Source organism: Teleopsis dalmanni, chromosome 1 (genome assembly GCF_002237135.1).
Source record: "Teleopsis dalmanni isolate 2A chromosome 1, ASM223713v2, whole genome shotgun sequence".
NCBI lineage: Eukaryota > Metazoa > Arthropoda > Insecta > Diptera > Diopsidae > Teleopsis > Teleopsis dalmanni.
This window is the reverse complement of record NC_051846.1, coordinates 130,991,774-131,008,323: the sequence shown is the minus strand read 5'-3', so window position 1 is coordinate 131,008,323 and position 16,550 is coordinate 130,991,774. Positions and strand designations below refer to the sequence as shown.

The window sequence follows — 16,550 nt, the reverse complement described above, 5'->3', positions numbered from 1 at the left end:
TTTCAACACTTTGCCAGTAATCAAATCGTACCCAGGAGCCTTTTTGGTTTTAATTTTAGTCTTAATTGTCCATTTAATTTCTTGTATTGTGGTTTTAGGAACCGGGAAGTCCATTTGATGTGGTGTTTGCAGGAAAGACTCAATTTCAGTGTCGTCTTCATAACTTATGCACGGGTATGGTTGAAATACACCTTGAAGATGCTCTGCGAAAATTTGAGCCTTGTCGATTCTGGATCTAGCCCACTGTCCATTATACATTTTGAGTGGTGGAATGTGTGGCGTTGATCTATTCAGCTTACGAGTGGCCCGCCATAATGAATAGTCGGTTGCTTCACTGGGAGACAATGCAGATAGGTATGTTTCAATGTTTTTGTTTTTGTTCTCCCTTAGGGTTTCTTTAAGTTTTTTTATCGCTTCATTCAAACATCTTTTGTCTTCACGATTTTTTGTTATTTGCCAAATTCGTCGCAATTTACGTTTCTGAAGTAGCTGTTATGCCTCTGTCTATGTGTTCTTCTTTGTATTCATTAAAATGCATAGTTGAGTTCCACGCGGCATTCTGTACGGTTGTATTAAATTGCTCGACCGCAGATTCGATATCGGTACCGGTTTTGAGTGGGATGTTGGTTGTTAAATTTTCATTTATGATGCTTCTGAAAATACTCCAGTCTGTTCTTTTGTTGTATAATCGAGGCTCTTTGTTCTTTACAAAAATTTTAGAGTTCAACTCCATAATAAGGGGAGAGTGGTCTGAGGAAAGATCTAAACTGGAATGAATCGATAATAGTGAGCTTGAAATGCCTTTAAATATGCAAAAATCGATCACGTCTGGAACTTTATTGTGGTCTGTTGGCCAGTAAATTGGTTCACCAGTTGATGCGTGAAGCAAATCGTTGGCCTGCATAGTCTTAAACAATTCGCGTCCTCTAGGTGTAATTAGTCTGGAGCCCCAGTGAGTATGCTTTGCATTGAAGTCCCCAGCAGCTATAAATGTTTGACCAAGCGTGTGGAAAAATTCCTCAAACTGATGACTTTTAATTTTTTGGTTTGGTGGGCAATAGATAGAGGCTATACATATTGGACCTTTATTGTTTTTAACTGTTAATGATATTGACTGAAGAAATGGTTTTTCGTATTTGTTGTGCACAGAGTGATCAATATCGCTTTTCACGATTATCGCAGCTCCTCCGCGAGCATTTCCAGATGGGTGGTTGGCATCGTATATAGAATACTTCGGAAATCTGAGATGGCTTCTTTGGTTGAAGTGGGTTTCTGATATTAACATAATATCAATATTTTTGTCAGTGAGGAAAGTCTGTAGTTCGCTGCTATGTTGAGCTAGCCCATTAGCATTCCAGAAAGCAATTTTAAACGCACTCATTATTTTGATGCATTAGCGACGAACGCTGTTAAAATATTTAGCATAGTACTCATTTGTTGCATTAGTGTTTTAAGCATTACTTTCAGCTCTGACATATCGTTGCTTTCTGATCTTGTTTGTGGTTCACTAGTGATGGTTTGGCCGTTGCTTACGACATTAGAGTGTGTTCGACCAGCTTGAACGAACTCTGTGCGCGTTGGTGGACTAGTGGTTTCTTTTCTTCGGAGCGGTGGAAACGCTTTTTATTGAAGCTGCCTGTATACTTCACAGCCCTTGTAATTAGCGGGGTGATTTCCGTTGCATAATACACATTTTACTTCATTGTCGACTACATTACGAGTACACTCTGATGTCAAGTGATTACCAGGGCATTTTACACAACGGGGCGTTCGTTTACAGTAATGCTTTGTATGACTATAACGCTGACAACGAGAGCATTGGGGAATTTCGCGTTTTTTTCTTGGAGCTTCAAAAGTGATTTTTGTATGCATTAGGCTGTTACAATTGAAAATATTCTTGTTTGTATCTGATGGTTTCAAACCAATAAAAAATAACGGAAGTGCATTTTTGGTTGTTCGTTGACGTATATTACTTATATTGGCCACCTTAAAGCCTAAGCTATTTATCGCCTCTTCGATTTCACCGACTGGCATAGAAGGATGCATGCCTCTCAATCTACGTTAAAACTTCTGTCTTGTTTGAGTTTATAGGTATGGAACTCAGTTTTTTTGGCTTCAAGAGCCTTAGTGATTGCAGAGTATTTTTCTGGGCTACTAGGCTGTATTTTAACCTCATTGTTGGCAAGTATTTTAAAGTTATATTCATTAGGGGCTATTTCGTTCAGAAGCTGCCTTAATGGTTGTATATTACCGACTCCTGCAACAAATATTGGGGGAGGCTTCGAGATTGTAATTTTTTCATTTTGCTCAATGGACTTTTCTGATGAATGAGAGTCTTCATCTAGCACGGAATATCGGTTAGAGTTTTTTTTGGGTTCAGTTGACAACCAATAGGTATCCAGCTTCTTTTGTTTGAAATTTGAACTTTGTCGAGCTCCTTGGGGACTTGAACGACTTCTTTTTGACGAGTTTACCCGTTGCCATTCTGGTTGCGTTGTTTCACCAAATCTTTTTGTATAAATGGAAGTGTTTATTGGCGTGCTTTTGACGCTACTTACCGATTAAGTGTCGCTTTCTTCGTCACCAGTGTATTTCCACATTTTTTTTTGGCTGGAATTGGTGTTGTTTGCGTTTTTTGATGAGAAGCTCATTGGATTATTAATTAATTTTATTTTATTAGCTATGGCAATTTCACTAGCTATTTTTGATATATTTCCTTCAGTAATTTCTTTATGTAAAGGTTTGGTTGTGGATTGTTCATTTATTTTAACGTCCTCTGTACTTAGCATTATATAGCCATTTAGACCATTTTCACTAATTTGAGAATGCCGTCGTATAACTTTTTCGCTCATATAATAGTTTTCAATATATTAGCAGTTTGTTCATTTAATTATTAAAAAATTTAATATATATAATTAATAAAATTTATTTTTTTAAAAACACCTAAAACTTATACTGTGGCAACACCACATTTACAATTTTAAACTTTCGTTAACTTTCATATGCTGTCTCTATCAGCTGTTATGAGCAAACTCAATTTTTGTTTTTGTTTATTTTGCAAAAGTAAGAAATTAATTTTGTTAGAAAGAAATTTTTAAATTACAAAAAACTGAAATTTAGCGTTTAATATCGGGCACCGTTTTTAATAATTTTGTTTTATTTATAATCTTAGCTCGATTGTTCATACATTGAAATTTAAAATTAGCTTTTTTCCGATTAAAAAACAAAACAATTAAAAGAAGTTGCGGAGTGATCACCTTGCGCGCCAAAAATTGAATGATAATAATAAATACTTGTTTTAATAATATCTAAATAAAATAATAAGAAGATATTACAATCGCGGACCATGTTTACATTAAGACCGAAAAGTTTTCGGAAATTCTCATTTAAAATTCGCGCGCTGTATATTTTTCGATATTTTAAGTTTATGTAGTTTGGCAGCACTGTCCTTAATTACTATGCCAAAAATGAGCGCGATCTGTCAGACAGTTCGTTTACGGCAGCTGTTGAAACCAGTTCACCTCAGTAGGGCGTTGCGAAAAAAACAATGGAAAAAAATATTGAACAAAGAGTTTGCATCAAATTTTGTGTTTCGAACGAAATTTCGTGTGCAGAATCGTTGCGAATGCTACAAAAGGCTTATGGGGAATCAGTTTTATCGAAAACTCAAGTTTATGAGTGGTACAAAGCCTTCCAGGACGGTCGTACGACCGTCGAAGACATTTCGCAACGCACTACTGAGGTGAACTGGTTTCAACAGCTGCCGTAAACGAACTGTCTGACAGATCGAGCTCATTTTTGGCATAGTAATTAAGGACAGTGCTGCCAAACTACATAAACTTAAAATATCGAAAAATATACAGCGCGCGAATTTTAAATGAGAATTTCCGAAAACTTTTCAGTCTTAATGTATCTTCTCATTCAACATACGGTACTGGTACCACAACCTAATTTCACCGGTTTGCTGCTTCATCACCACGGACCAACTGTGCATCACGGACCACGTTTACCTTCTTATTCAATAAACGGTACTGGTACCGCTACCTAGTTTCACTTGTTCGCTGCTTCACCACCACAAGTGCCCCAAAGCTGCAACGGTGCTTTACGGACCACGTTTATTATTTAAATAAACGGCACTGGTACCGTTACAATTTCATCAGTTTGCTGTTTCACCAACATCGCTGCTCATTCAAATTCTCCAATCAATGGACTGCTTAAAAATTTTTCTTCATTATAGCCTTCTAACAGCACTACCATCTCCACTCTCTCTTTTTTTTTACAAAAAAGTAAATTGATGTCAAGTGTATTGCATTATATTAATAAAAAATAAAATATACATTATTTACATTATATTGAATTATATTAACAACAAATAAAATATATATCATTCACATTATATTGCATTATATTAACGACAAATAAAATATACATTAATTACATCATATCAACATCGACTTCTTAAACACAATACAGCTAAACGTGAAGCACGTCGATTTACTCAGTACAAAATTCCTTCCTCTTTTGCGATTATTAATTTCTTGCAATGCCTACTAAAAAGCGATCACAGTCTTTGCAATCTCCAAAGGGGGTAGATACCTTGATCCATAATCGAGAAGCAGTAGTTGCTGACATTTTACGATTAAAGGCAAATTTACTAAAAGGTGATGTTGCAAAAAGTCCTAGTGAGCTAGAGTGTAGATTGGAAATACTTGACTCATACATTGACAAAGCGATGCAGTACCAGAACAAAATATTTGACCTGGATCTTACTGACGATTATAAGGCGGTTTTAGAAGATATCTGTGTTTGAACAAAATCCCTGTTTTTACAAAAGTTGAAAAAACATCGCATTGTTAGCGCCCCTGCAATCTCGCATCACTGTGGTCGACCAAAATCGAAGTTGCCAAGCATGCCATTACCAAAGTTTAGTGGCAAATACTGCGATTATAAAAATTTCATTAGTTTGTTTGAAAGCCTTGTTCATAGTAATGAAACTCTTACGGACATTGAAAAATTCAACCATTTACTGTCATGCTTGTCAGAGGAAGCTCTTGGTACTGTGAAGGCCTTCCAAGTCACTGAGAGGAATTATCCAAAAGCGTTAGCCAGTCTAAGGAACGTGTACGACAACAATTGTCTCATTTTTTCCGACAACATTAGTAAGCTTTTCGATCTCTCAGTAATTCATAAACCGTCTGCTGCATTTTTACGCACTACAATCGAAACTGTGTCTGCTATCTATGATTCCCTTCTTTCAATAGGAGATGATAAGAATATCACTAATGCAATTCTTATTCATTTAGTCATGCAAAAGATAGATTTAGTCACAAAATCAAAATGGGAAGAACAGCTGGTTTACAACTCTTTGCTATTATGGAGTGACTGTGAAGCAGCGCTTAATAAAAGGTTCCAACATCTATCAGCGGACTAGACCTCTTCTGCAAAGTACAAAAAATCAGTGCCAGAGTGTGAACAAAAACACAGTGTTAAACGGGACAAACGCAACTTTAAGTCCTCTTTTGTCTGCAACAAGCTGAATCAATCCAATGATGCCAAATGCTTATATTGTATGTCTAATAGCCACATGATAACGAAGTGTACAGCATTTGGTGAATTGCCTGTGTCACAACGGTTCGACGCAGTCAAGGCAATTCCAGCATGCATAAACTGTTTAAAAAAAGGGCATTCTGTTTCAGAATGTAAATCATCACGCTGCTGAGTGTGTGCTGGACAACATCACACACTACTGCACAAATACACTCCAATCATCACGCAACTGTAAGTTCTGATTCCGATCGCGCATTTGTAAATCATAGTGCTACTAATTGCGACCAGGTAATTTTAGCGACAGCACTAGTTACTGTAAAGAGTAAGTCTGGAAAGTACCGAACAGCCAGAGCCTTACTTAACTACGGTTCTCAAAAAAATTTCATGGGCGAGGAACTTGCACAACCGTTGCAGTTAAGAAAGGAAGATGGATGCCTTAATTTAATTGGAATTGGTAAGATAAATACCACAGTAAAGCATAAGTTACATGCTACTGTGAGATCGCGAGTCAATTCTTATGAATTCTCAACCGATTTTTGGGTATTGTGAACAATATCTTCTTGGTGCTGAAACGTTTTTCGAACTTCAATCAGTCAAATAAAATAAAGTCCACGCTGCAGAAAACATTACTCGGCTGGACTGTGTCTGAAAAATATCAAAGCAATAGGAATATTGAATCCCATGCTAATGCCTTAACTGTTTCACAAGATGATGACACTGTAGTCAGTTCATTGTTGCAAAAATTTTGGGAACTTGAAGAATTTCCCAATAGTGCAAAAACCGCCACGCTCACACCTGAGCACAAACTCTGCGAGGATAAATTCTTGTCATTAGTGCAACGCTTACCATCAGGGCGATTCAAAGTTTCACTTCCTTTCAAGTCTGATTCCGGCAACCTTGGGCTGTCATTTGAGACAGCTAAGCGTCGTTTCTTGTAGCTAGAGCGCAGACTGTATAAAGATGTTGCTCTGCATGATTTATATATGGACTTTATGAAAGAATATGTAAATCTAGGTCAAATGACTTTATCAACTCGTAACTTCTCTGTATCTCCCCACTACTTCATACCACATCAGTGCGTATTAAGACCACAAAGTACATCAACAAAACATTGTGTAGTCTTCGATGCTTCTTCGAGAACATCAACTCAACTGTCATTAAACGATATATTACTGGTGGGTCCGACGATACCAGAAGAATTATACACAACGTTACTCCGTTTTCGTGTGCATAAATATGCTTTAACTGCTGACATTACTAAAATGTACCATTAAGTTTTGATTGACGAGGCAGATCGCGACTTTCAACTCATTCTGTGGAGGGAAAATCCAAACGAAGAATTGAAGACTTACCAATTGAACACTGTAACATACGGAAAATCGTCTGCACCATTTTTAGCAACTCGATGTTTACGCCATCTAAGTGATCTTAATAAATCAACGCTTCCAATTGGTTCTAATGTTGTTCGAATCGATTTCTATGTTGATGACTTGCTGACATGTGTAGATTCATTTAATGAACTCGAAATAATTCGAAGGTAAGTCACAAATTCTGGCCACAGCTGGGTTCCAGTTAGCTAAATGGTTCTCAAATCACTCCACCTATCAGGACAATAAACAGCTGTAAAAATCATAGAATATAACCAATATTGATGCAACGAAAGCACTAGGCATACAGTGGCATACCACAAAGGATGTATTTAGGTTCCAGTTGGACGACACTTACCTAAATTAGCGTGCAAAAAAAGAAATATCGTATCGATATCAGCTCGTCTATTCGACCCCCTTGGCTTATTGTGCCCAAATGTTGTGAAAGCCAAGATTTTATTGCAAGAATTGTGGTTACAAAAACTCGACTGGGACAAATCCATACCCATGCGTCTTGACACTGCTTGGCAGGCTTTTAAGAATGATTTGAAACAACTAAATTTAATTTCAATTCCTTGTTATGTTAATTTGCATTTTAATGTTAAATGCCAAATTCAAATGCATGAGATGTCAAATGCTTTCAAGTGTGAGTTGCTTACTGCTAAATCAAAAGTTGCTCCACTGAAAATAAAATCTTTACCTCGGTTAGAGTTATGCGCTGCACATTTGCTTGCCAAATTGTGGAATAAAATCCGTTTAATTTTCCATCACAACATCGACGAGGTAACTTTTTGGACCGATTCATCAATCACACTACATTGGATCAAAACGCATCCGTCCACACTTTTAACATTCGTGGCGAACAGGGTTTCAGAGATACAAGAATGGTCAACTAATATAACGTGGCGACAAGTGCAGTCACAGCACAATTCAGCTGACATAGTATCCAGAGGATGTAACGTTACTGAACTAGTCAGTTCAATTTGGCAAACTGGCCCTGAATACCTGTCACAAGATGTTGCCAAGTGGCCAATTAAAATAGCGCCAATACTGACTTTGGAGCAAGAATCTCTAGAAACAAGAGCTGTGGTTATCGTATCGGAAGAACCCTCAAACGCAATTTTGAAACTGGTCGCTGCTCAGTCATCATACATGAAGCTCATGCGAATTGTTGCTTATTCCGATTCATAAACCGTGCTAGGAAATGTCAAGAAGAGATATCACTAATCCCAAGTGTCAAAGAATTAAATAGCGCTTTCTTAAAGGTCATAGAACAGGTTCAGAAAGATGCATTTCAAGCCGAGATATATACACTGATAAAGAAAAAGCTGTTAAAACCAAGCATGCAGAAACTTACTTCATTCCTGCACGATACAAATTGTGGCCCCAATAAAGTAACACTGCTACGCGTGGGAGGCCGGTTGCTCAATACCCCAATTAGCTATGATTCCAAGATTCCACTTCTCATGCCAAAAAATTGCCATTTTATTAATATCTACTTAAGGCATCTACACTTAAACAATTGTCATGCCGGTCCCAACGCGTTTTGCGGCAAAAGGTCTGATTTGTTAACGCGAAAGCAGCTTGCAGTAAAACTGTAAGAATTTGCATACATTGCTTTCGCTATAAACCAAAACTTCTGACTCAAATAATGGGATATTTGCCAATTGATCGAATCACAGCAACGCGTCTTTTTTTAATTTCAGGTGTTGATTTTTGTGGTCCCATGTATACAACATTAAAAATACGTGGTCGACCACCAGTCAAAACATAACATATATTGTACTTTTCGTTTGCTTCACGTCTAAAGCTGTACATTTTGAGCAAGTCTCTGATTTAACTTCTAATTGTTTTATTCTTTGTCTTAAAAGGTTCGTGGGACGGAGAGGACTGCCAGAGCGAATTTATTGCGACAACGCCATGAATTTCGTGGGAGCCTGCCGAGAGGTGAAAGAGCTGCAACAAATGTTCAAAATACAGAAAGACGAGCTGGTATCATATGCTGCACAAGAGGGAATCGAGGTTGCCTTCATACCTCCTCGCGCACCACATTTCGGAGGATTGTGGAAAGCCGCCGCCAGTCCGCGAAACATCTATCCGCGATTCTGGCGGGCCTGGTCCTATATCCTCAACTTGCAAACAAAAACCAAATGGATCTTGGATCAGCCGAACGTAGCAGTTGGCCGTCTCGTCGTTGTCCACGAAGACAATCTTCCCCCTCACCGATGGTTCATCGGCAGGGTCCAAGATACGGTAGTCGGGATCGACGGCAAGGTGCGAGTGGCAGACGTTAGAACGAAAAATGAAGTCATAAGAAGGCCAATTCACAAATTGGGGTTGCTTCCAACTAGAACACCTTATGGTGCTTCAACGTGGCCGGTATTAAGACATTTACCAATTTATTTATTTTGATTTATTTGTATATTTTGAACTAATGTTAAATACTAATCTCTATTCATTCACTCTATTCATATTTATTTATTTTGATTTATTTGCATATTTTGAACTAATGCTAAATACTAATCTCTATTCACCACTAGCGCACTTCAACCGATAAAAACTCATCTTAAAAGAACTACATGACAACGCTTGCCTCACCTTTTTTGAAATACAATTGTGCAATGCACTTTTGCTCTTTGATTTTTTCTTCTGCTTTTACTCGCGAACAAAGTCGCTTCGGTTGGTTGAAGTGCGCAAGTGGCAATTAAAATTAGTGAATTTTTTTTTAATAAAACAGAAATAGTGAAATAATAGATCCCGTTTTGTTTTATTTAAAGTAACAAAACTTTAAAAACTATTAAAGTTTCTTCAGGCATCAATAGCACTTCCAAAGTTCTTGTGAGAAATTACAGTATTAACATAGCCGGAAAATGGATGCGCTATAATGCAAACAGGACTCTTACTTTTAAAGAACAACCAGCAATCGGTGAATTAAAACACATATACGGTAATGTCTTCGTAGAAACTAGCATGACCTTTGCAGTTTTACTCAACAATATTAAGATTTCAAAAAACCATTAGCCAAAAATAAAATAGCTTGCACAAATCAAAATGAACAAGCAACCACTGACCACACCCAAGTAATCGACTTACAGTTAAAACTACTGTCATATAGTATTGCAGGCATTACAAATAAATTAATATAAGTTAACCAGTGTTGACCATGCGTCAGCATTAATATGAAACTACGATGTCAGTGATCCACTCCATGTGCACAATTAAAATTGTCGCTTTAATGCAGCAACGATTTACGCAATATCAAATTTCATTGCAGTGCAAAGAACTTAAAGCAAGCGCGTGTTGACATTGTTATTGTATTTAATCAATAACTAGAAATTAGTTTATAGAATAAACAAAATAATTTGTAAGGGCAACTGTCATTGCTATAATAAATAAAAATTACATTTAATTAAAATATTGTAAAATAAGCAAAATAATTTGTAAGTGCAGCGCGCAAGCAAATATTAATATAATATTCAATAAAGAAATTTAGATGTAATTCTCAAATATTAATATAATATTCAATAAAGAAACTTAGATGTAATTCTCAACCGAAAGAATTACGAATCGAAGACAAATAACTGGCGCCCAACGTAATATTAAGGCAACAATAAAAAAAAAACATAAAGTGAATAAAAAAACTAAATAGAAATAGAACGCAATAAAATAAAAAAAAAATAAAACATTAAGTAAATTAAAATAAAAACTAAAACTAATTAATAACTAAGTAAGAATTTAGCGCAAAATAGTGCGCAACAATAAAAAAATTATTGAAGCGAAACATTAAGTGAAAGAAGCTTGCACTCACGCCGAGCGTAGCCATCGTGGGATCAACTTACTCACTGTGAAGAACAATAAAATTAAACTGAGATGAACAACGCAAATTGATTTGAACTAATGTAAGCTTATTTGTATTTCTGATAAGTACTAATACTAAGAAAAATAAATTATAAAAATAATAATAAAATAGATATTAGAATATTAAAATTTTGTAAAATAACGTTACATTTCATTTAAATTTTGTAAAATAGTGCACGTGTTAACGTAATATTTAATACTAATTGATTTTTTGAAAATATTTGTTAAATAAAATAAATAACATGGATAACAGCACTTGGAACCGCACAGGAGTTAGAACAATGACATCAAAGGTACGATTTTGCAAATGCGTTTGCTGTTGCGAAAAATGTTAGAGTTAGGAATTTTCGGGAAGTGGCTCAGCGTAGCCCAAACCCCAACTATCAGAAAAATTATTGGCCTAACAGACAAATTAATTCTCGATATAATGAATCTCAGGCAGGTAACATACCAACGCCTATGGAGGTGGACCCTGGTACTGCCTTTTTTAGACGGCCAAATATGACACAACCACAAATAAATTACGCAGGCAATAACATACTGAAACGGCATTATGAGGGTAATAACTCAAATCGTTCACCAGTCCAAAAATTACAGAAAATTAATGCTATGGCACATCAGCAGAATTCTGCTCATGTAGATTACCACCCTTATTGTGAATTTTCAGATGATTTCCATTTATCGCGCGACGAAATCCAGATGGATAGGAGCTTCGCATAATGATTGACACGGGAACTTCGAAAAATTGTCTTAAAAACCACAATTTCCTAAAGGGTATTAGGCTTCTTGATTTCCGTTCCTTGTTAAATCTATCAATGGAACAAATAAGATTACTAAACATTGCGAGATAAATATTTTTGGCAAAACCACAATTTTTTATATATTACCAGCCCTAAGTAGTTTTGGACGAAATCATTGGCTATGATTTCCTCAAAGGAATAGAAGGAAAAATCGACACAAAAAATGGTGCTTTTTTCCACAAAAAAGGAAAAGATATACTTAACCATTTAACGTGCGAACAAGTAAATTCAACTACAGATAAACAAAATTCCTTTCCCAATCAATTGATACCCGCATTAGACGATATAATTGCAAATAATAATAATGCTTTTGTAAACCCTAATTGGACTTTGCCTTATAATACAAATTAAGGCAACAATTAAATTGCTTACTGATGATCCTATTTATACCAGGAGTTATCCATATCCCATATCAGCCGCTGAATTTATAAAAAAAGAAATTAAATCCTTATTAGAAGATGGCATAATTCAGAAGTCATGTTCTCCATATAACTCACCTATTCATGTTGTTAGCAAAAAAGGTCTCAATAATGATGGCAAGCAAAAAGAAAGAATGGTGATTGATTTCAGAAAACGTAATAAAAAACTATATCGGAAAGATACCTGATACCAGGCACCTCAGTTATACTCGCGAACTTAGGGAAATCTGTTGAGTTTAAAAAAGTTTATTAAACTAAAAATAAATACAAAGAGAAATAGTTACAGTAGTTGAACTATAAAAGAGGGATTACCAATATAATTAAAATAAACATTACATTTTTCAATACTCCCACTTTTTAGTTTCATTAGGATACTTGAGAGATGTTTTAAACCAATCTGATTTTTAAAAAGTACAAATTTTTCTTTCGGAAGTGCTTTAGTAAGCCCGTCTGCAAGCTGATCACCAGATGCCACATATTTTAATTCGAAAGCCTTTTCATTGTATGCATTTCTAATGAAATGATAACGAACATCAATGTGTTTTGTCCTTTTGTGAAATTCAGGATTTTTTACTAGACGAACTTTGGTTATCAATGTAGAACTCTATCTGCCCAGGATTCCCAAGATCAGACCAAAAACGCTTGATCCAAATTAATTCCTTTGCTGCACTAGCTGCTGCAATATAGTTTGCTCCAGTTGTTGATAAAGAAACGCACTTCTGACGCTCAGAACACCAGCTTATTATACCTTTATCTACCATAAAAAGGAAACCTGAGGTAGATCTTCGAGTTTGCACATCACCTGCATAGTCAGCATCACTGTAACCACGCAGTTTAAGTTTGCTGTTACTCTGGTAGCAGATTCCTATGCCAGTCGTGCCATTTAAATATTTGATTATCCTTTTGACTGCATTAATGTGAGCTGTTGCTGGCTTCTCAAGATATCGACTTACGTTAGATACAGCAAAAGCTATATCTGGTCTTGTAGCTACTGCTAAATACATAAGACTGCCAACCGATTCCCTATATGGAAAATTGAATTCTGCATCAGATAAAAAATTACTCAAATTGCTTGCGCTGTCTGCAGGTGTAGCTACAATAGGAGAATTTTGAATTTTATATTTAGCAATTACCTTTTTAGTATAAGCTTCCTGACCAATGTAAATTGATCCATCAGCCTTTCGATTAATTTCAATCCCCAAAAAATACTTTGCCTCAAAAATTTTTATTTTGAACGCTACTTCCAACTGAGCCATCGAATTAGTTATAAGTTTACTATTTGTTGCAGCTACTAGACCATCATCAATATAGATAGCCATAATTATATAACCATCATCACTATTGCTGATAAAAACACAAGGATCATGCTCCGATACTAGAATTGTAGTAAATTTTTTATTCCAGCATCTTGATGCATGCTTCAGCCCATATAAACTTTTCACCAGCTTACATACACGTCCACTGCCGTCATCGTAACCCATTGGTTGCTGCATGTAAATGTTTTCTTCTAAACTGCCATTTAAGAATGCTGTCTTAACATCGAATTGCATAAGAGCCATCTTACGTATTGCTGCCGTAGCCAAAATACAACGTATAGAAGTAAACCTTGCAACTGGACTAAATGTTTCTTCGTAATCAACTCCATATTCTTGGGTGAAACCCTTTACAACCAACCGCGCTTTATAGCGATCAATATTTCCTAGAGCATTTCGCTTTAGTTTGTAAATCCACCGATTTTTTATTATTTTTTGATCTAATGGTGTTTCAACAAGATTCCAAGTTTCATTCTCAATTAATGACTCGTACTCGTCATTCATTGCTGCTTGCCATTTTGCGCGATCATTTACCTGCATCGCTTCTTCAAAAGATTTAGGCTCCTCGCTTATCATAAGGGCTGCAATATGTTCCGAACAAGTTTTACTTCGAAGACGATTGGCAATGCAGCTCTTATTGTGGTTGTTCTTGTCATCATTGTTGAGAGCATCTTAAAATACATTGTCCTCCGATATCTCATTATCATTACCTTTTTCCACTTCTTCATATTGTTGTGGGCACACATACAATAGGGTGTGTGTTAAACGGTTTGACCGGTATTAATTAAATATGCAAGAATTGCCTTCGCACTAAGTCTCATGTTACGATGCGGTAGCATAAGACTATGCAGAAAGCAATGATCCCACAACGCGAGCGTGGAATATGCTGACACTACAAAACGTGACCAGCAAACACGCTACTCTCGAAGCTAACGCAAAAGTACAGACACTTTTGTAGTGCAGTTGCTGCTTTACCACCAAACAAAGAACTGGTTCGTGGATCTCCGGAAGAGGTTTAAAGTTGTGCCGGAAAATTGATAAAAATCATTGGTAGTGTTCTGAAAATTTGACTCAAATCGACAAACGAAAAAGAAAACTCGGAAATGAAGTTTTAAAATAAAAAAGTGTTAAAACTAAGCAATAAAAGAAAGTGAAATAAATGTAATTCTGTGAGTGACAGACAACAACCATAATTTGAATCAAAACCATCTAAAGTTGAAGAGTTGATAAAAGTGAACTAAAATGTTTGAGAGACGTAAAAACACAATTTTATAAAAAATATAAAGCAACGAAAACGTCTTGTGACGGCTGAAAAGCAAATATCGTTACTCTAAAACTTGTTCTCCTTCAGCAGCATTTAATCAATCAATAAACAAATTCTTTAACAAAAATTGACTCGGCAAACAACTGCAGCAGAAATAATCACAACAACCACTAAGCTGGAAGCAACAACACCAGCAGCAAAAGGTCGGCATCAGAAGTGCAGAGGTATAAGCAGCACAACACCAGCAGCAACAGGTCGAAAATAGCAAAACAACGACAGTGTTTAGGAGCAGAACTAGGCGAGATTTTTCTTATCAATAAATGAAATTGAACCTTATCCCTTGTGTTTTACTAACAAAACCACACCACAACAATATCCATGAAATTTTTTATCAGATTTTGATTCACGTTCTGAGATGTAATTTTGCGAATTATATTCTAGAGATGACTGAACTTTGAGAGTTGCTGTGTCAGGTAAAAATTGAATATCGCACGAAATTTATATTTTTTGCGAGTTAGTGTTCCACACCCTTAAAGCTTTGCTGTTGTCTGCATAACCAACAAAAATACCTTTCCAGGCTTTTGCATCCAGTTTGCGTCGTTTTTCTTTAGGTATGTGCACATAAACTTCTTCACCAAAACTGCGGTGATGACTTATATTCGCCTGTTGTCCATACCACAACTCATATGGTGTTTTCTCGTTCACCGTACTAGTACCTGTACGATTTAATACGTAAACTGCGGTATTCACTGCCTCAGCCCAAAATTTCAAATCCATGTCATTAGCATAAATCATTGTACGCCCCAGCTCCATTACCGTTCGCATCTCACGTTCAGCACAGCCATTCTGCTGCGGAGTATACGGCACCGTCCTTTCATGCCTTATACCAAATTGTGCAAATATTTTGAGCAATTCATCATTAACAAATTCCAAACCATTATCCGTACGCATGCGCTTTATTTTTTGTTGATCAACTTTCTCCGCTTGCATCAAGAAACTTTTAATAGCATTTGGAACTTCCGATTTCTCTTTCAAGAAATAAACAGAACGAAAATGAGAATAGTCATCTTTAATTAATAAGAAATACCTGGCACCACCGATAGATTTTACTTGCAATGGACCACACACATCTGCGAAACACAGTTCCCCGCAGCTTGTTGACCTCATTTGACGTGATTTAAAACTGCTTCTGTGCTGCTTACCTAAAATGCATCCCTCGCATGTGAATTCCTTTTCCACAAAGCCAATATTGTTTTTATTTAGAATTTTCTTCACATGTGTTGCATTTTGGTGACCCATTCTTTCATGCCATACCATATTTGCAAAGGTAAGTTGTCGGCGACTGCTACATTTAACATGATGCCTTCTGGAACCTTAATCAGCATATTAAATAACTTTCCTCTTCGAACTCCCACTGCAACAGTACTTCCATCTCCTCTGACAAATTTACAAGTACTACTGTTAGAATGGAATTTATAACCACGATCTAGTGCCTTTGTTGATGAAAATAAATTATATTGGATGCCTGGAACATAAAGTACATCTTTCAGTACTTTCTGCACCCATTTATGACCTTCACTAACCAAAACGACAATATTTCCTTTACCTGCCGCTTTAATAGCACGTCCATCGCCAACCCTGACTATATCATTGTGGTTTCTCAAACTTTCAAACCACTCCTTTATATGACACATATGATCCGTTGCTCCTGAGTCAAGAACCCAATTATTTTCACTGCAGCTTGCATTTGTACTACACATTAAAGCTTCATAGCTTCTGCAATGATTTGCATTTGGTTCAACCTTTTTAATTTGTGGAGCATTACGTTTTAAATGGCCTTTGTCACCACACTTAAAGCACCCTTGACTCCTGGTCGTTGTTTTCACAAATTTATTTTGTTGCCCTTTAGTTGCTGGTCGGTATTGTCGTTTTGCTAAGAGAGCTTCTGATTTTTGTTTTTCCTGAGCACCCATTCTTATTTC

The 16,550-nt window shown here is 36.4% G+C and overlaps 1 protein-coding gene across 1 annotated transcript; it reads left to right on the top strand.

The window, feature by feature from the left end:
• The first annotated feature begins 7,421 nt into the window (after positions 1-7,421).
• On the top strand, positions 7,422-8,105 carry LOC119666123. Its single transcript, XM_038075404.1, has one exon. It carries the CDS (start codon positions 7,422-7,424, stop codon positions 8,103-8,105), a length of 684 nt encoding a protein of 227 aa, XP_037931332.1.
• The last annotated feature ends 8,445 nt before the right edge of the window (positions 8,106-16,550 follow it).

Bases quoted from the DNA above. Each gene is read 5' to 3' on its own strand.
- LOC119666123 (XM_038075404.1), top strand. From the start codon at position 7,422: ATGCGTCTTGACACTGCTTGGCAGGCTTTTAAGAATGATTTGAAACAA.